At 36.8% G+C, this 21,385-nt stretch overlaps 2 protein-coding genes across 2 annotated transcripts; one reads left to right on the forward strand and one right to left on the reverse strand.

The window, feature by feature from the left end:
• Positions 1-307: 307 nt before the first annotated feature.
• Positions 308-12,662, forward strand: LOC107482076 (uncharacterized). The gene is made up of 15 exons (XM_052258480.1): positions 308-413; positions 510-698; positions 966-1,514; positions 1,905-3,107; positions 3,262-3,589; positions 3,929-4,181; positions 4,263-4,479; positions 4,590-4,942; positions 5,019-5,546; positions 6,293-7,487; positions 7,565-7,918; positions 8,232-8,469; positions 8,966-11,577; positions 11,685-11,839; positions 11,958-12,662. The coding sequence occupies exons 2-15, from the start codon at positions 570-572 to the stop codon at positions 12,277-12,279; spliced, it is 8,436 nt and encodes a 2,811-aa protein (XP_052114440.1). The 5' UTR covers positions 308-413; positions 510-569; the 3' UTR covers positions 12,280-12,662.
• Positions 12,663-13,386: 724 nt separating this feature from the next.
• LOC107482075 (protein SLOW GREEN 1, chloroplastic) lies at positions 13,387-14,934 on the reverse strand. Its single transcript, XM_016102466.3, has one exon. The coding sequence runs from the start codon at positions 14,746-14,748 to the stop codon at positions 13,726-13,728; it is 1,023 nt and encodes a 340-aa protein (XP_015957952.1). The 5' UTR covers positions 14,749-14,934; the 3' UTR covers positions 13,387-13,725.
• Between the last annotated feature and the right edge of the window lie 6,451 nt (positions 14,935-21,385).

Raw genomic sequence — 21,385 nt, forward strand, 5'->3', positions numbered from 1 at the left:
AAGTCAAGAGTCACTCCATGAGCGTGCTGAGTAAGGAACCACCCCCGAACTGACCAGTTATTAAAAACAACAGAACACAATCAACATTACACTTTCAATCAATTTTCTCTCTCTTTCAAAAAATTTCCTGTTTCTTTTTGGAATGGGTAAAAGACTCAAATAGGAAAATACTTTATATTTGTGTTGCTGATGATAAGTTTTAAATAATTATTACTAATTTATTACTACTTTCTAATTCTATTCTCACTGTTTTTCTGAAAAAAAAAAATTTACTTTTAATGTTGTGAAGAAACTAACTTTTGGATAATCTTTTATTGTTCTTTACTCCTTTTTCTCTTTGAGCTTAAAGGCACTCATGCTCATCAAAACATGATAATGGGGTGTCCTTAGTGCATGTACGAGAGAAAATAATTGTACGAGGATTTTTTTTTCTTCCCTTTCCTTTCTAGCTAAGAAAACCATTTTCTTTTGCTTATTCTTACTCACTCTAATGGCTTTGCATTTTGAAGGGTCTTTGTGTTTTTGATCAAGCATTCAGCACTCTATGCGCTACTGAAATACCTCGTTGCATGGGAGACATGTTGAATTGGAGTTCAAGAAGAAAGAAGGCCATTGATTATAGTGATCATGGCTTTATGGACACTGTGTTTTCATGGTCCCTTGAAAACATTTTGAATGAAGATCTTTACAGGGACAAGGTTAAGATTTCAATATTACAAAACTACTATTTTTATTTTTTTTAATTATTATTATTATTATTATTATTATTATTATTATTGATACAAGGTTTGATTTATCTTTTTTGTATCCACTATCATTACTTGTGTTGCAGTGTTGGTAATATGTTATTGGGATCAGAATGTCACGATTTGTATTTTAATTCAAGAGTTTGCATTCTTGTCATGCTAAACATGTTACGTGCGGATCCATTTTGAGTTATTCTCTTTGCTGTTTACACGTTACAGGTGAAACAAATTGATATGAGATTTAGCTCCATTGAACATTATTTTGGGTCATATGTGTACCCCTTGTTAGAAGAAACCAGAACACAGCTATGCTCAAGTATGGAAATCTTGTCCAGTGCACCTTTTGCAGAAGTAATCTCTCTTAAGGAGTTATATTCAACTGATAAGAAACTCTATGGTGTTAAGACTGGCATTTGGAAAAACAGGTTCTCCGGTCATGGAAAAGAGCTATACAAAACGTTGTCTGGAGATGTTTTTCTTCTGGCTGATTTTAAACCGGAGACTGCAAATGATTTACAAAGGGTTGGAAGGATGTGGACCTTCGTATTGTCTGCTGGTATACCGGAGCAGGAACTTGAGGAAGACACTGATATTGTATCTTCTTTTAAGTTTACTGCATCTAAAGACATTGATGTTAATGAATTAAGGGACAAATCTTTGTTTATGGTGTTTCTGACAAATATAATCCCCAACAGAAGAATATGGAAAGCATTGCACATGTCCCGGAATTCAAATCTGATCAAGAAAATTTTATGTGCTAGTGATGTGGTAAGACATTTAGTTTCTTGTAATGGCTTTGTTCGCATTGTTTTCTATTTATAGGAATATATAATGTAGGAAAAAGATAAGTTGTTAATGTCAGAACACTCATATTATCATTATGTGCAAAGTATAACATTGTAATGAACTCAAGTAATTTAAAGATGTATTGCTGATTGTGTATGAGTCAAATAGTGTAATGTTGTTTTGCTATTGATATATGAGAAGATTCATGCCAATTAGCTTAATTGTTTGTGAAAATGTAATTCTTTTTTATAATTATAAAAATGTAAATAACATTTTCTTATTAATTGTTATGTAACTATATTTCATCTCTAACTAAAATTTATTTTACCATCTGATTATTGCAACAACTTATGGATGTGTGATGCAATACAGGCTGAGGAAATTTGTGACTACTGCTCTTCAGAGATTGATAATCTAAGAAATGACACAACATATGAAAGTTTATTATCTGAGCTGAATGAGTCCCAATATAAGGCAATTTGTGCATGCCTTTCTTCCTCTCACTGCAATCATAATGCTACTGTGGATCTCATTTGGGGTCCCCCAGGAACTGGGAAAACCAAGACTTTGGGAACACTTCTTTTTGCTCTATGGAAAATGAACTTTAGGATTCTTGTCTGTGCCCCAACAAATATTGCCATTAAAGAAGTGGCATCACGTTTCTTAAGTATCGTGAGAGAATCCTTTGATGGAAAATCTGATGATGTGTTCTGGTCATTAGGAGATATGCTCTTGTTTGGGAATCATGAGCGGCTCAAAGTTGGTGCAGACATTGAAGATATATATTTGGATTATCGGGTCAAGCAGCTCCTTACATGTGCTGATTGGAAATATTGTTTCGCTTCAATGATTGACCTTCTTGAAAATTGTGTTTCCAGTTATCATATATTTCTTGAGAATGAGTTGTTAAAGGAGCAAGGGCACGTTGATGATAAGTCTACTGATGAAACAAAAGATGGAAACTCATCAGATTGTAGTGAGGGGATACAGAAATCGTTTCTTGAGTTTATGAGAGAAAGGTTTCTTTCTTTGGCAATAGCACTCAGAAACCGTATTTCCATCTTATGTACTCATGTTGCCAGAAGTTACATTTTGGAGTATAACTTTGAAAACTTGGGCTGCCTTATTGAGTTACTTGATTCGTTTGAAGATTTGCTGTTTCAAAATAATATCAACAGTGAAGTGTTGGAAGAGATTTTGTCACCTTCAGACATGTGCCACAGTTCTTCTGGGCCATTTATGCGTGACGAAAGCTTATTGTACAAGAACAGAACTGAATGCTTGTCTTCTTTAAGAACCCTTAAAAGTTCTCTTGATGTACTCAACTTGCCAAATTTTTCAATCGAAACATCAATTAGAGAGTTCTGTTTCCGGACTTCCTCAATAATATTTTCCACTGCTTCTAGTTCTTCTAAGCTACATTCTGTTGCCATGGAGCCACTAAACATTTTGGTCATTGATGAGGCTGCACAGCTAAAGGAATGTGAATCAACAATTCCTTTGCTACTTCAAGGCATAAATCATGCCATTCTTGTTGGAGATGAATGCCAGCTTCCAGCAATGGTTGAAAGTAAGGTACATGAATGCTTCTTTGCTTTCATGCACATTATATAAATGTTTAATACTTTAATTTGGTCAATTTTATATCTCTGGCCCCTGCAATCCACCATCTAAATCCTAGAATTTCCATCACAAATTAATATTTATGATTGTCACTGTTCTCTTGAAGATTTCTTATGAAGCTGGTTTCGGAAGAAGCTTATTTGGGAGGCTGAGCTCATTGGGTCATCAAAATCACTTTCTCAATATGCAGTATAGGATGCATCCAGCTATAAGTTACTTTCCAAATACACACTTCTATTTAAACCAAATTCTCGATGCTCCGAATGTGGGGAGAAAGAACTATAGAAAGAAGTATCTACCAGGGTCAATGTTTGGTCCTTACTCTTTCATAAACATAGTTGGTGGCAGAGAAGAATTTGATGATGCTGGACGCAGCAGAAAAAATATGGTTGAGGTGGCAATTGTGATGAAGATACTTAAAAATTGTTTCCAAGGTTTGTGGTTGTCTCTCCTCCTGTCTCTGTCCTCTTTTTCCTTTTTTGAATTCTCAGTAGTAATTTATAATATTATTGCATTTTATTATTTAATAGTCAGTAACAAAAAAATTATTTTTGGAGTTTAAGACTTTGTTATGTCATTGTGTGTACCATTTCAGTGTTTAAATTATACAATTACAAATAGCCTAAAGAAAACAGTATGGATTGGGAAACATACAAGATACATAAATCTGTTTAAAAAATAACTACTTTGTTAGCGTTTCTTTCCTTCAAAATAAACAATAAAAAATCTTCCCTTTATTTGAATATGTACTGCTACCTTTTCTTGGTATGCAGGTTGGCTCGACTCGAAGGAGAATGTTAGTATAGGTATAGTGTCTCCATATGCTGCTCAAGTTGTTGCAATTCAGGATATGCTTGGACAGAAGTATAACAAGCATGATGGGTTTTATGTGAATGTGAAAACAATTGATGGCTTCCAAGGTGGAGAGCAAGACATTATTATATTATCAACAGTTAGAACCAATGGAGGCACTCTCCAGTTTATTTCTTCTCCTCAGAGGACTAATGTTGCTCTTACAAGGGCTAGGTAGAACTTAATATCTATTATTATTTTAAATTTGCATTGCCCTTTTGTCTGAAATTGTAATGTTGCTTTGATATCCAACAGACACTGTCTATGGATATTGGGGAATGAAAGAGCCTTAGCAAGTCAAGATAATGTTTGGAAAGCTTTGGTGCTTGATGCTAAAAAGCGTCAATGTTTCTTTGATGCTGATGAAAATGAAGAATTGGCAAAAACTATTTGGGATGTCAGGAAAGAACTTGATCAATTTGATGATTTGCTGAATGCTGATAGTCTCCTTTTCAGAAATTCCATATGGAAGGTATTTGTGATTCTCAATCTTGTGGTTTTGACTTATTATTTCTGGCTTTGATATTCTCAGCATCTGCTTAACCTTTGATTAACCATGGCCATTCTTCCATTGTTTTGCAGGTTCTTTTCAGTGATAACTTCCTTAAATCATTTAAAAAACTGCGATCAAAGCGAACCAAAAAGTCTGTTATAAGCCTCTTACTTAAACTTTCCAGTGGGTGGAGACCCAAAAGGATGAAAGTGGATGTGCTTTGTGGGAATTCATCGCAGATGTTGAAGCAATTCAAGGTTGAAGGTCTCTATGTCGTTTGTTCAACGGACATAGAAAAGGAATCAAGGTATAAACAAGTTTTAAAGATATGGGATGTACTGCCTCCAGAGGATATCCCTAAACTAGTGAGACGCCTTGATAACATATTTGGAAGCTATAGTGATGATTTTGTTAGTCGTTGCAATGAGAAATATTTTGAGGGGTAAGTATGTCAAGTTTGCATTTTATTGTACCTATGCTATTATGGCTAGCTGATGTCATGTGTTTTGCTTTTGCAGGAAAATTGAGATTCCAATGAGCTGGGAAAAGTCAATTGAGATCATCAGATTTAAGAATCTTGATACTAGTGTAAATGATGCAGAATTAGGTCCTCAAGGTGATCAAAGACTTTATATTGAGAATTCAAACGTTGAAGAGAGTCTTTTGTTGATGAAATTCTACTCTCTATCCTCGGTTGTGGTCAACCACTTGCTTTCTGACTGTGACAACAATGAATTGGATCTTCCGTTTGAAGTAACAGACGAGGAACGAGAGATAATCCTCTTTCCTAAAAGCACATTTGTGCTTGGTCGCTCTGGTACTGGAAAAACCACTGTTCTGACCATGAAGTTATTTCAAAAGGAGGACTTGCACCACAAGGCTGTTGAAGCAGCATATGCAACTACTAGTTCAGCAGTTCCTTGTTTGAATCAGGATTACAAAGAGAGTTCTTCTGTCAATGACAGGCCTGTCTTACGTCAGTTATTTGTAACAGTGAGCCCCAAGTTGTGTCAAGCAGTAAAATATCACGTTGTTCGTCTAAAAAGGTGTGTAACTTCTTTGATTCATCATCTCAGATGAATGGCAGGGTAAACATCTTTTTTATTTGAAATATGCGTACTATTTTTGTTGTAATCTATTTTGAAGTCCATCAGATTGTTATCCATCAATGTTTATCTTCGTAACATTTTATGCATTGAAACTTTGGAAATGTGATAGTTTTAAAAAAATGTTATTTTGTTGATTCCAGACGCAGCTTCCATTTGTTGTATTAATGGAGGAAATATAGTCCCTAGTGGTTAAATCTGGAGTTTCAAATGGATTTAAGTTTATAATTTAAGTATAGCTACATTTTTTTCATGCATATTTATTTAGAAACTGTTTAGAAGCAAATATTTTTCAACTTGACAGATGTATTCAAAGAAAAATAGTTCACTTTCTGCTCCAGTCAAAATAGGAAATATGCCAACTGTCAACCCTTTCAGTTTGGATATGATAAAATATATTGCCAGTGTGTTCCAACTTCTGTTTTCATGAACCATAGAAGAAACATATTTGCCGCTTTTTAGTGAATTGCATGTAAAGTTTCTTAGTTTTTCCTTTCTAAGAAACTTTGTCATAAGTTCACACTCTCTTAGCTCCTTAATTCGTTGTCCTCATTATGAGTCTAGCATGTCAAAGTCATTTAAGTTAATTTGGTCTTCATGTGCTTTGTAAGTTTCTTAAATTTCATTTCACATATTTTGTGCATGATTTCGTTTATAACTAATATCATCAGACATTGTGCTAACAGATCTATATGTGGTGGCAATGTTTCTGCTGAGAGGAATCCTATGGATGAAGATATTGATGTTAATGCATTGCAATTCAAGAATATTGCAGATTCTTTTATTGATTTGCCTGCAGATGCTTACCCACTTGTCATAACATTTCAGAAGTTTTTACTGATGCTTGATGGAACTTTGGGGAATTCCTTTTTTGGAAGATTCAGTAACCTTGATTCTAATAGTCAAAATCTTGGTGTCAGTTCTGTTGCTTTAGAGACCTTCATAAGAAATAAGGAGGTGACGTATGATAGGTTTGCTGCATTATATTGGCCTCATTTCAATCTCCAACACACTAAGAAGCTTGATTGCTCTAGAGTATTCATTGAAATCATATCACATATAAAAGGTGGTATCCAAGCTATGGAGCCTGGTGAGGGTAAGCTAAGCCGAAACGATTATCTCCTGCTGTCTGAAAATCGTGCTTCAAGCTTAACTAAACAGAAAAGAGAGATGATATATGATGTTTATCTGAGTTATGAAAAACTGAAGCTAGATAAAGGAGAGTTTGATATGGCTGATATTGTAGTAGACCTGCATCGTCGACTCAGAAGTAAAAGATATGAGGGTGATGAAATGCATTTTGTATATATTGATGAGGTGCAAGATCTAACAATGAGTCAAATTGCTTTGTTTAGATATGTGTGCCAAAATGTAGAAGAGGGGTTTGTTTTTTCTGGAGATACAGCACAAACTATAGCAAGGGGAATTGATTTTAGGTTCCAGGATATAAAATCTCTCTTCTACAAAAAGTTTGTGTTAGAGTCAAGGAGGAACACATACAATTATGGAAAAGAGAAAGAGAAAATTTCAGATATTTTCTTATTGAACCAGAATTTTCGCACCCATGCTGGAGTGCTGAAGTTATCCCAAAGTACCATTGAGCTTCTTTTTCGCTTTTTCCCTTATTCTATTGATGTCTTGAAGCCGGAAACCAGTTTGATATTTGGTGAAGCTCCTGTTGTTCTTGAATGTGGAAATAAAGAAAATGCAATTGTAACTATATTTGGAAATAGTGGACATATGACAGGAAAAATTGTTGGTTTTGGAGCTGAACAAGTAATTTTGGTACGAGATGATTTTGTTCGAAGGGAAGTTCTGGATTATGTGGGGAAACAGGCACTTGTATTAACCATTTTGGAGTGCAAAGGCCTAGAATTTCAGGTTATCTCATAACTATCCGATTTAGTTTATTTATGCTATGTTATATCTTTTTAATGGTCTTTTGTGCTATTTTCCAGGATGTATTGCTCTACAACTTTTTTGGCACTTCGCCCTTGAAAAATCAATGGAGGGTGGTATATGAATATATGAAGGAACAAGATATGTTGGAACCTAAAGAACTTAAGGCTTATCCAAGTTTTAATGAATCAAAACACAATATTCTGTGTTCTGAACTCAAGCAGCTGTATGTGGCCATAACCCGTACAAGGCAGAGATTGTGGATTTGTGAGAATACAGAAGAATTCTCGAGACCCATGTTTGACTATTGGAAAAAGAAATGTCTTGTCCAGTTCAAAGAATTGGATGATTCACTTGCTCAAGCAATGAAAGTTGCAAGCAGTCCAGAAGAATGGAAGTCGCGTGGCATAAAGGTTCTTTTTGTTCTCAAGCATTATTTTCATTGTGTTTCCTTAAGAAAGAATTAACATATCCATTATTCAGTATACTACTTTTGAATTTAGATTGACTAATTATTTATTGGTGTCATGTCATGGTAGTTCATTATAATTTGTTTAGCCATATAGAAGTAATATCTGTATAGCTATTAAATGCTCTCATGGTATATCACAGTTCTCACATATAGGTCTATAATATGTGAACCATAGAGAAAATCTTTGCGAACCATTTTGTTTGACAATTCTTTTTCCAAACCAAGATTATATCATTATGATTCTTCCTTTGCAGCTCTATAATCAAAATAACTATGAGATGGCAACAATGTGTTTTGAAAGAGCAGGGGACTCCTACTGGGAGAAAAAGTCTAAGGCTGCTGGTCTTAGGGCAACTGCAAACCGTTTGCGTGATTTGAATCCTGAGGATGCGCATGAAATTCTTAGGCAAGCTGCTGAAATTTTTGAAGGAATAGGAATGATTGATATTGCAGCTCAATGTTTTTCAGATTTGGGGGATCATGAAAAAGCTGGTATAAATTTGAAGTTTAGCTTCTATATCTATGCTTATGATCTGTTATTAGTTACTTCTCCACATTTTTTTCTCTCTTTTCTTGTTTTGAAGATTTTCTGATTTGACATTAAGAAATTAATGACTAGGCCTGCTGGGCTAAGTTACCCAGGTTGCTGAATTAAACACATTTAAAAACAGAACAAGTTGAAACCCATAAATATAAGCTCTTTTACGGTAGCACTAACAGTTAATATCTAACAGCAGTATCATATTTGACATTTCTATGTCCCCTATTAAACATGCATTATTGTGTGATTCATCATAAACCAAGCTCTTCCATTCATATCAAGATAGTAACAATATTTTGGATCATAAAATATCTTAATCCTTCCATTATTTTACTTTCTGTTTCATTTTTAATATATTAGAATATTTATATATCTTGAAAATGTATATGATCACTTTAAGATTTGTAAACTTCTCTACTTAGAAGATTTATTTTCTTTTGCTATTAGGGAAGCTTTATTTGGAGAAGTGTGAGGAGCCTGATTTTAAAAGAGCAGGAGATTGTTTTTATCTAGCTGGATGTTGTGAAATGGCAGCTCAAGTGTATGCTAAAGGCAAGTTTTTCTCAGATTGTTTGACTGTTTGTGCAAAAGGAGGGCTTTTTGACCTTGGCTTATACTACATTCAGCATTGGAAGCATAATGAGTCTGCTGGCCCCATTATGGCTAGAAGTCATGAACTATACACAATGGAGCAAAAGTTTCTTGAAAGTTGTGCTCGTCATTATTATGATCGTAAAGATACCAGATCCATGATGAAATTTGTTCGAGCTTTCGATTCCATTGAATTGAAACGTGAGTTCTTACGTTCGTTAAGTTTACTTAATGAGCTCCTCTTGTTGGAAGAGGAATTAGGAAACTTTGCAGAGGCAGCAGACATTGCTAAGATGATGGGTGACATTTTGTGTGAGGCTGATTTGCTAGCCAAAGCTTGTAAGTTTGTTGAAGCTTATGAACGAATTCTTTTCTACGTTATTGCAAATTCTCTTTGGTCTTCGGGGAGCAAAGGATGGCCCTTGAAACAGTTTGCAGAGAAGGTCGAGCTTTTGAATAGAGCCTTGTCATTTGCTAAGGAAACATCTAGCAGCTTTCATGAGCGTGCTTCTACTGAGGCTGAAATATTATCATGTGAGGATAGTAATATCTTCAAGATAATGATTCATTTAAAATCTTCTCGAATGCATGGAAGTATCAGAGGTGAAATATTGTGTTTGTGGAAACTTTTGGATGTACATTTTCAGATGAACACCTCAAAGTATTTCTGGAAAAATAATGTGTTTGATGATTCTGTGGAAGGAATGATTGTGAAGAATCAGCTTTCTGTGGAGACTTTGTTTTACTGTTGGACAAGTTGGAAGGATAACATTCTCCGTGTATTGGAATATCTTCCAAGTTTCAAATGCCAAGAAATTCACCAGCATAACAGCTATGGATTGTTTGCATTGGATTATTTGGGTGTTCAAAAACAGAATGACATGTACCTTCTACTTGTCCCTGATGCTAATTGGGTGATAAAAATGGGTGACAAATTTCTGAAGAAGAATGGGAGGCTAGTATCTGTTGATGTTCATGCTTTAGTCTCTGCAGCAGAGAGTTATTGGTGTTCAGAGCTATTTTCTGTTGGCATGGTTGTCTTGCACAACCTTGATGCACTTTACAAATATTCAGTTAACAAGGTTATTTCAGAATTTTGTCAACTCAGGTGTTTGATGCTTATCTATGATGTTGCGAATTTTCTGTGCAAATCCAAGTGTTTTAGCTGCAGCCATGGTAGCATGAAAACATTGGAGAAATTTTCCAGATATCCAATTGATGATTTTCCGCGTTATATAGCTCTTCTAAATGGGAAGTTACTAACAAAAGACATGTTTTCTCTTAAGGAAACTGGGACTTATCGGGATTTGGTCGAAAAGGTGGTCTTTGAGAACCTTAAACAATCTAGGTTGACTTATGGTCAAATTGGAAGAGTGGTAGTTATGATTCTTGGTACACCTAAATTTAATAGGGAACTATTTGTAGAAATTGTGACAAAATGGGAAGGTAATCTACCTTGGCAAGAATTCATTAAGAGCTTGTATAAGAATTCAACAAAGGAATCTTCGAAGTTCAATGAAGCAAGTGAAGAGCTGCTTCACATGCGTAAGTTTTATGAAGCTGTGCGGTATACTTACCATGTCAATTGGGAGATTGAAATTGACTATATTTCTCCCGGTTGTTTTATATATCTCACTGAACACCTTTTTCTCTTAGCATCCCGTTGGAGGGGTTTGGTTGTTGCCACAAAGTCATCTTTGGTTGAATGGCTCATTTACCAGGAAGGAAACTCCCCTAAAGATTTGAGTTCAAAGGATGGTGTACCACAAATTGTTGAAGATGTCCATAGGTTCATTTACAAAGTCATCCGCGTGCTTCTTAGTGAACCAATTACAGTAAAAAAGTGGATTAGAAAATCAAACATGAATGTGGAACATTATTATCCATTGTTTGTTCTAAGATTGGTTGTCTTACTATGTTTGCTTCATCTCAGCTCTGGGCTCTATCTAGATTTACTTCATGATTTGTTCCGGAAGAACAGCAGCGTGTCTGCTCAATGTGCACACCTGCCTCGGGAATTTCTTGATGTTCTTCGCAAAGGAAAGAATAGCCTGGGCTTGAAAGTATATGCTGAGGCATTTAAAGTGATTGACGATCCCTTGGTAATTGTCAATTTACGAAAGAATGCTTCAAAATTTGTGTCCCCAGATGCTACCATTATTGATTTAATGACATGCCAGAAACAAGAGCTCATGTTAAAAGTATTGCTTCCAAAACAAGTAGATGATACTGCCGCAGTTATAACAGAAGCTTCTGACGCAAAATCTAATGTGTTTCCTTCAACAAATTGTTCAGATCTCCCAAATAGAAGTTCTGTTCTTGTTTCGGATCAGCCATCGAACAGTGGGGGAATTAGACATAATGAGTCTATGAATGTTCTCGGCTTCTGGGATGTGTTGGAGAAGTTACAGTTGGCTGTAGATGAATCATGTATGGTAAAGGTTTCGCATTATTCCATCATGATACAGGTATGCTTCTTCCTTCAATGTTTTCGTGTGTTCGTGTTTAAAGACTAAGATCAGCCTTATATCTTTTGAAAAATAATTATGTGCTTCTCACCTTTCACACTCTTCAGGAAAATTTCCTTGCCCCTTGCATTGAGCTGCTAATTTCTTCAATATGGGGAAGCTTACCGAAAAACCCTGTAAACCTTGAAAACAAAAATGAAATGGGAGAGGTGTTGAACTTGCTTGATGAACTGAAGCAGCTTTCTTCGTCATTGATTGCAACGTAAGTTACAGAAATATTCTCTCTTATTGAATTTTATTTTGGACTTGTACTATCAAATCAGTAAGTTATAGAAGTATTTTTAACTTTCTGCCGGAACTGTGATCGTCTTCTCCTTCAGTGATTTGAAGAACCAACTTCCGGTTATTGGTGAACTTTCTAAGAAAATTCTTTCAAGACAACCGAAAGTATCACATATCCTGGATCAGCTGTTTCTGCTGTGCGAGAAGAAAGTAGTTGTTGACTATGGTGTGGCTTCAGAAGCGAGCACAGCAGCATTGGACAATCATGACCACGGGCAAAGTGCTCTGGAGGAATCAAAAGACAAAATGTCCAAGAATTCTCGAGTCAACATCAATTCAGGATCCGGAAATACCAAGGGGAATGGAAAAGGGAAGAAAAACAATTCTAAGAAAAAGAAGGGAGGCAGAAAAGCGAAGTGAAAGTGCACTTACTTCCCTTGATGAGAACTGTTGTCAGCTTGTGTAGACATAGATGTAGTAATTAATTATGCTTCTCAGCTTTTGTGTAGACAGATATGTAGTAATTAAATATGCTTGAACTGTCTGGTTTTGTTTGTTCTGATTGTGTATATCCTTTGCTGTAAATAAACCTTTAACCAGTAATTTCCCCAAACCCAAGATTTGGCTCCTGCATTTCTTGGCCATCACGTATCTGCTGATTGCAGCTGTGATAGATTGCTTAATGAAAGCCATTTGTTCTCTCATTTTAAACACAAGTACACTGCTCACACGACAACCAAATGCGCAACAAACGCTAATTCAGATTTTTAAATGTGAAATTTGCAGAAATCTTATCCCGTAAACTCAACCATTGTGTTCTTTGTATTTTGGAATTTGTTAATCAAGATTGAATAATATTTGTCAAAATATCCTTCGTAGTTTCTCTAACGCTTCCATTCAGTTGTGAGAATCTTCGATCAGAAAAACACGGCTCTTCTAACAATTTCTTTAGATAAAAACCCAAAGTTAGTCTTCATTATAAACTCTTATAATACAACATCGACTAATACATTTTCATATAGTTATTTCAATTGAACAGAAGTTTACTAATACTAATATAATAGTTCATGTAAAATGGCTGTTGTAAAATATACCAAATCACATATCGACTTAACAGTTACCAAATCGCATTTAAGTTCCACATATTGATGAACACACGAAACAATCGCAAATTGTTGACATATTTTTGTCGCATGTAAAATGGAATCAATGCAGAAATAGCGTGCTTAAAATTTGTGCAGTGTAATTGTAATTAACTTGGTGATCACCACGCATAAAGTGAACAAAAGAAGAGACAAAAGGAATTATGCCATGTGCCATAGAAATAGAATCATGGGCGTACTTAAAGAAACAAGCAACTTTAAGCCACTTTTCTATTTTCTGGTCGCCTTAAAGCATGTATCCACACTCCATACCAAATACGTTGGCAAACCCACCAGCTTAAAACATATAGAAAGGCAAGATTCGATAATAACAAATCAGTAACATGATCGACTTGAAAATGAGGGGAATCAACAGAAAACTATATTTAGGAAACATTATGGATTAAAGTGGAAAATAAAACACTGTAAAGTGGAAACATAAACACTATTTGTTACAGGTGCCGAGCTTCTAAAAAAGTGTATCAGAGTTCAATAGAACTCAATTGTTTGTCACATTATTAGTACAGTCTCTATAGTTCTTAAAACGTGAAAGAATTTAACTTGGAATCATGCAGATGAGACTAACACTCACCTCACACAGGAGAAAATCAGACTCCAAATTCTTGTGTCTGGGTGTATCCAGCCACCCATCTTTATTATTATTATTATTCTAATTATCCAAAAGAAACTCAACTTCTTTCCAAAAAAAAATTGTTACTTTCTTTTAGCTTTCGTCGGAACCAAACAATTTCATCCTTGACAAAGGAGTCCTCAAGTACCCATCAACCTCAAACTTCTTTGGCGACAATTCTCGATACTTGGCGAATTGTTCCTTCGCCTCGTCATTCCGATCAAGCAAACTATAAATCATTCCTCTGCAAAAGTAAGGCCGGAAATCAGAAGGGTCCTCTTTGGTCAATTGCTGATAAATCCCCAAAGCTTCATCAACATTCTTCTGAAGGAACTGGATCTGCGCCATGATTAGTCTCACGTCCCTTGCTTCCTTCGCCTTGTTCTTCTCCTTTGCTACCGCAAGAGCCTCCTCCAGCCTCTTCATCACCGCTTCTCCTTCTCCGCTCCGATCCATTAACAACGCATTCTCGAATAGAGCCTCGAACGAGAGCGGATTCGAAGCGAGAATTTCTTCATACACCTTGCGTGCGTTCTCAATTTCGCCTATTTCGCTCATTAGCCTTGCCGTGAGGAACTTCCAGTCTGTTACCTCGGGTTGCGCGGTGCATAACCGTTTGAGAATGGAGAGCGCCTCCTCGTCCTCGCCTACTTCGAGCTTCTGCTGCAGCAGCGACTTGAGCGCACTGACAGCTTCGTCGTTGGTTCCGAGGAACTCAGACAGAGGGGAAGAAGACGAAGAAGAGGAAGATGCTGCTGCTGTTGTTGCAGCTGCTTCGGCGGCGGTGTTTTCGGTAGTAGATTCTTCGAGGATCTGAGGGGATGGCTCGGCGGAGGTGACGGTGGTGGGAGGTAGTTCGGCGCGGGCGGGGAGAGCGGAGAATTTGACGGCGATTGCGGCTGCGAATACGGCGGCACCGGCTAGGGTTTTGAGGTTGCGAAGAATGGGATTGGTGGCGGCGGTGGAATTGGAAGTGGAGGAATGGGCGGAGACGGTGAATCGAGGGAAGGAACGGCGAATGGGGATGTGGAAAGGGAGGTTAGGGGGAGGGAGGGATTGAGAGCGAGCAAAGGAGAAGAAGGAGGGCGGGACAGTAGTGAAAGTGGAAGAAGACATGGTTGAATTAGGGTTTGTGACAGAGAGTCAACAACGGTAGTGGATGTTGTTGGTGGAAGACTCACTCAAGGCACAAGGGGGTGTGCCTGTGAATAGTGTACTAGTGTAGTGTGTGTTTTGGTGTTTGGCTTGGTTTTAGTTTTAAACTTGGAGTCTTTGACTTGTAACGTTGAGTCTTTGTCACTGTGGGCGAGAGTGGGTGGGTACTGGGTAGGTGTGGCTTCTCCGCTACCTCATGCGATCATGTCTCTATTTATTTCTTCAATTTTTCTTTTATATTATTTAGGATAAATCACGTAAATAAATAAAATAGCATTTAAATTTACATGATTGTCCTAAAAATGGAAACGCCAACATATGTTCGGTCTTGTCGATAAAATTTTGATTTATCCTTTCTCTTTTTCCCTCCATATAAATCGAATCAAATGAATTTGATTTAATCATATTAGTGACAAAATTATATTAGTGACAATCAAAATAGGTAGATTTAATTTTAAGATAGTATGTTGTAACATATACATCAAAATAAATGAATTCAATTTATTATATATAGCACAACATGGTATGACATATATGCTTACAATGATACTAAATCAAAACTAATATATATATGGTCCAATGTATAATACTTACATATATTTTTTTATTTTTTATAGTATTCTGCAATTCAGCAAGTTAAAAACTAATTTGTCGCGGTAATGAGTTATATTTAAGAGTTTGTCGCCGGCCAATAGATTGCTGCATGCACAAGACGAAATTCGAAGATACTTACGTATATAAATAGGAGCAAAACGTTAAATCCTTATTAAAATGGACTCACAATGGCTAGTGATGAGAGATTTTTAGTTCTTATGCATTATAGAGGGTCGATTAAAAAAAAACATGAGAGGAAATAAAATTTACTGATAAGAATTCGTTGAGTGTTCAAACCCTATATGAGTTTCGTTGAGTTTCAGAATACTATAATCTAAAAACTGGGACTGCATGGCATAAAACGAGTGGAGATATTATTCTATAAAATCCCGATTTCTATTGTACGTGATGGTGTGAAGTACGATTTCTTCATGATAGACAATGACGAAAATTTTCAAGTTTTGTTCCACTATCGTCGTCAGTTTTTCGAGGTGATGATCCATGAGCTATTGGCCAAGTTTGGAGATGTGGTCTGTAGTTCAGGAGATTCAAACTAGAATCCTCAATCTTTAGCAATGTCAGGAGCCTCTAGTTCAATGTCTGTTAGTGCCTTATCATCTGTGCTAGCATTACACTTGAGACAGTTTTAGTTGCATCTCCGTCGTAATCTAAACTACGATTGTGACAGACAAATAGGTGATAACCAACCCTTCAGTTAGCTTGCTATTGTGATGACCGGTACTCCTATTATGCTCCCAATTTTAGGAGAGGGTGGAGCACTAGATGGTGTTGAAGATGTACTGTGGGATGATGATGATTTGGAGCACACCATAATTAAAGATGATATAGGGAGGAATATTCCAGTTGAGGGTAGTGAAGTATTTAGTTCGGGAACTTAGCAATACCCACCCCAGTTTTCGACTTTAGACTTAGAGGCCATGATACAGAAGATGTTACCGGATGTAGCATTTAGATTTGGGACAAAAAATACACAAGATACAGGAGGTCTAATTGAGTTTTAAGTTGGTCAGCAATTTCAGGATAAAGAGGAGGTCCTCTTAAGCATGAAGACTTATAGCATTTGCCGTAGGGTTGAATACAGAATGCTGGAATCTGTTCATATCAAATACCATGAAAAGTGTAAGGAGTTTGGCAATGGTTGCACATGGTTGATTCGGATCACTCTTCGCTAACGAAAGTGTATTGGGAGGTAAGACGATATAATAGACCTCATACATGTCTGGCCACGTCAATATCTAGTGATCACAGTATGCTTGATTATCATGTTATATCTGCTTTTATACTGCCTATGATTAGAGCTAATGTTATCATGTCGATCAAGGTACTGCAAAATGCGACACAGACACATTTCAGATTCAGATCGACTTACAGGAGGATTTGGTTGGCTAAGCAGAAGGTCGCAGATTTACGAAGATTGGGAGGAGTCATGTAATGAGTTGCCGAGATGGGTACATGATGTGCAGATAACGATGCCAAGTAATGTTACAGTGTTGAAGACGAGCCTTATGCGAGTTGGTGGGCAAGTAAATGAGTCATCAGTTTATTTTCATAGATTTTTTTGGACATTCCAACCGTGTATTGAAACCTTTCAGCATTGTAAGTCATTGGTTAGTATTGATGGAACCCACTTGTATGGTAAATATGGGGGCACACTGATGGTTGCGATTGCTCAGGACGGAAATTCTAACATCATTCTCATTGTTTTTGCACTTGTAAAGGGTGAGAATGTAAAGTCGTGATCTTTTTTTGTCTCACCTTTAGTAGCACGTAATGTCTCTGAAGGTTGTGGTAGGCTTAGAGAAGGGGGGTTGAATCTATGCCTTCCTTTTTATTTGCTGTTTTGACCCTTTTTAAGCAAAGTTACAAATCTGATTCTGTTTGAACTCAGCAGCGGAAATTTATGAGACAATTTATTTTTGTCTCATGAATAACAGAAAACAGAACATGACAGAGAAGAAAAAGCTAACACCAGCATATATCCTGGTTCGGTTGCTTTGTGCTATGCAACCTACATCCAGTCTCCTCCACAAATATGGAAGAATTTCACTATAGTTAACAGTATTACATACACCAATTTCACACTCAAGTTCTAGCCTAACTTGACATTTGGCTATGCTAACACCTAACTATTTTCTCTTAGTGCTAACCCAACTAAGAAAGGGATACCAAACAAGTACAAGATACAAGACACTTAACCAACCTAAAGAAATCTGAAAATAACTCTAGGCTTTTCTCTCAAGTGTATCTCTCAGCCTTTTCACTCATGGCTTTTTCTTAAGCTTTTTCACTTTGCCTTTTCTCTCAAGAAATTACAGAAAGATAAGCTTAGAAAAGTACATTACAATCAGAAAACATGAAGGAGATTGACTTCACTAACAGCCTCTGTGCTATGCGAAAAACCAAATTAGCAAGCCTCTGATTCAGTTCTTCATACTGGCGGAATGCACCTTTGATTAGGTTACACTGTACAGTTAGTTGAACTTCTTCAAAGAGCTTTCTCAGAACAAACACTTCAGGTTCACTGGTTTTCTCTCCTTGCTGCTGAATGAACAGCAAGCTCCTTTTTATCTTTATGCACGTTCCCTGGTTCTTCATCCAAGGTCAACACCTTGAGCCTTGAGCTTCACCAACTCACAGATTCACTTTTTCATTTTTAACATCAAAGAGTAACCTTTGCTTCTGACTTTTCCAACTTGACCGAAAGCCATGAAGAAGTAACTGACTTTGTTTTCCAATGGTCAACCAAATCTGAACCCTTGAATACCAACTTGGTCCCCAAGTCTTGAATAAGACCGTAGATACACAGCAGAATAGGGCAGAGAATAGATTTCCCTTGAAGGCCATTTTCGGATAGAGCAGAGAGTAGAGGAGAAAGGGTGAAGATCTGATGCATGCAAGATGATATGATTTACCTTTCTTAAGCTTGATTTAGCTTGGGATTTCAGTTTTAGCTTCTGTGCTTCAAGCTTTAATTCTCTCTCTCTTGCTTCTTTGGTTAAAGGCTTATGGAAGAAGCTCTTTCTCTTTCTTACTTTTCTGAAGTCTTGATATGACCTGATTTGAGAGGAGAGGAACGTTGCCTTGGTTGGAGCAAGATGGTGGGAAATTGAAAACACTTTCAAGCTTGGATCGGGTTCTTCTCTTTTTGGCCCGGTGCCTTGCTATGCTTCTTTGTTTGATATGAATGACTTGGGCTTTACTTTCCATTCAGCCCATTAGCTTTGTTTTGTTATTCATTCAACTTGGGCTGCCAAAAATGAAGTGTGACCTGCAACATAGCATAAATAATTAGCAATGTGTACTTATTAATTTAACCACTCTAATTATTTATTTTGCCAAAAATAATGTTTGTCATCACTAATTATTTTAGTTAATTTCTTAACTCAACAGTCTCAACCAGATATTCTAGTCATATCCGATAAGTACAACGGCATCAAGGCTGTATTGGAGGCTTCAGATGGTGGTCGACTTCCGCCTAGTGTATACCGGACATTTTGTATCCGACATGTGGCAGCAAATTTTACCCTGAGTTTTAAGGGCAATGATGCAAAGAGGTTTTTAGTGAATACTGCTTACGCTAAGACTGAGGTTGAGTTTAACTACTGATTTGATATTCTCCAATCCAAAGACCTCGCAATATGTTACTGGGCTAATAAAATTGAGTATGATCATCGGACTCATCATCAGGACGAAGGTCGGAGATTCGGGCATATGACAACAAACATCTCCAAGTGTGTGTAAAACTCCATACTAAAAGGTGTGAGGAACCTTCCAGTTTGTTTGTTGGTGAAGTCCACTTATAGAAAATTGACTAAGCTCTTTGTCCATAAAAAGAGAAGCAAAGGCACAACTAGGGACTTGGTAGCAATTTAGTTAGCATCTGATGAAGGTAATAGAGGCTAAGAAGAAAGCATTAAGGTGTTTCACCGTGACTTTGTATGATAGAGATAATTTTTAATTTACCGTAACCGATACTATTTCGACTGGTAACTTCTCACTTGGCTCTTACAGAGTATCCCTAAGGGATCAAATATGTGATTGCGGATATTTTCAGGCACTTCATCATCCTGTCACCATGCCTTGGCATGCTGTGCATATTCACATCTAAGTTGGGCAACTTAATACCTATGTTACCTCGGTCTTCAATGTCTATCATATGGGATTCACTCCTCCGATCCTAAAAGGTTTTTGACCACCATATGACAATCCCACAGTTATACCCGATCCCACCAAGAGACGTGTGTCTAAAGGGCATCCCAGGATTACTAGGATTCGGACTACCATGAATGAAGTTGATTCAAATAGACCCAAGCGATGTGAACTTTGCAAATAGCTTAGCCACACACGGAGGAGGTGTCCACAGAGAGGAGTCAACATGGGTTCTGGTTATGCTAGTAATGTGTAGGATTGTTTTCATTGTGGTATAATCGTATAAGTTTGATCATATTGAGTTGCCTTAGTTTTCATTGTATTACTTTATCTTTATGTTAGTTTTATCGTGTTGGTTTGTGTTAAATTTTGTTAAACTACTTTATTATCATGTTAGTTTTTTATTGTGTTCTGTATTCACCCTTTCACTTCATTAATGAATTTTCACATATCGATTACCAGTTTTATCGTATTTTATCGGCCCGTGTTAGAAAACATCCAGCCGAATAAATATGACAATCTATACAAGACATTTAAGTATTCATATTACACAATGTCATATCCTAACAACATAATACGAGCATCTAGATAATAATGCGAACATCAAATACTAGCAATATCTAACAATAATTCGGCTAATAAAATAGATGTGACCTTGTAAAACAGAAACGACGGTGCCTGATTTTCTGTGCTTTCTAGGTGAGAGGTACCTCATCCTCGTCTTTGTCACCATTTACCTCCATCTCATCTAAAGCGCGTCCGGGTGACCTAGATGGACCAACATGTGCGGGGAGAGCTGCTGTAATTGCCAAGGGGAAGTCCTACCTAGTGCAAATGTGTCATCCAAAGGTCTTGATGGAGGCTCGTTCAGGTCCACATCAAGGTGTGTGGAATCTAGCGAGCTGAGATCTACGGAAGACATGCATCTCCAAACGCCTTCACTTGACAAATGTACTAACTAGCAGCTCATCCAACCTAAACCAGTGGTCGTTGAGTCTCGCAAGATGGGTTAAGCCTACCATCTACGTGTACGGTATGATCCTATCGTCTAGAACAATACTGTGCTACCTCCTCATGCTGGTGATACATCGGTGGGCTGCATAACGAATTAATGATAAAAAAATTTCCTAAGAACCATAACAATCAATAAACACAATTCACCAAATGACTATTAAGTAATGCATGCCTTTTTGGACAAAATACATTAAACCCAAACAAATAATCTTACAATGCCCATATCCCCAACAAATTCAAAAAAATCATATCCAAGCTAAATCTAAAATCACCTAAAATAGAAAATTCTAATAAAAATAAATTTTAATGTAAAATGTAACACCCTACCATACAGAGTCTTATGCTTAAGTCATAATTCAGAGATGGCAAGGTATTACGACCTCTAAAATAAAAATTTAGTATGTATAGTAGTATGAATGATTGATTATAACTAGGAGCCTTTGTAGAAAAAGGGGTAAACAAAAACCGCAACTCGAGAGCGTAACACTCCGATCGATAACGTAACGAACAAGGATAACCAACGCGTGATTATATATAAACAGAGGAGTGTCAAAAATAGGAATATCAAGACTCAAAATCCGGCTGCGAAGATAACCGGTCCAAGTATAACAATATATACATATGATAAAATAAGGAAAACCCCAAAGGAAACTCAAAGGGACACAAATACATAAAACCTATTCTCCAAAATCTCCCATAAGAGGAGTCATCACAGTTTGTATTATTTAATGGAGATAAAAGTATCTAAGCAAAACATATAAACCAAAACATAGCCCCGAGAACAAAGGATCTTCGCAAGTATAGAAGTCTCCAGCATGCC

Source organism: Arachis duranensis, chromosome 3 (assembly GCF_000817695.3).
Source record: "Arachis duranensis cultivar V14167 chromosome 3, aradu.V14167.gnm2.J7QH, whole genome shotgun sequence".
In the NCBI taxonomy this organism is placed as follows: Eukaryota; Viridiplantae; Streptophyta; class Magnoliopsida; order Fabales; family Fabaceae; genus Arachis; species Arachis duranensis.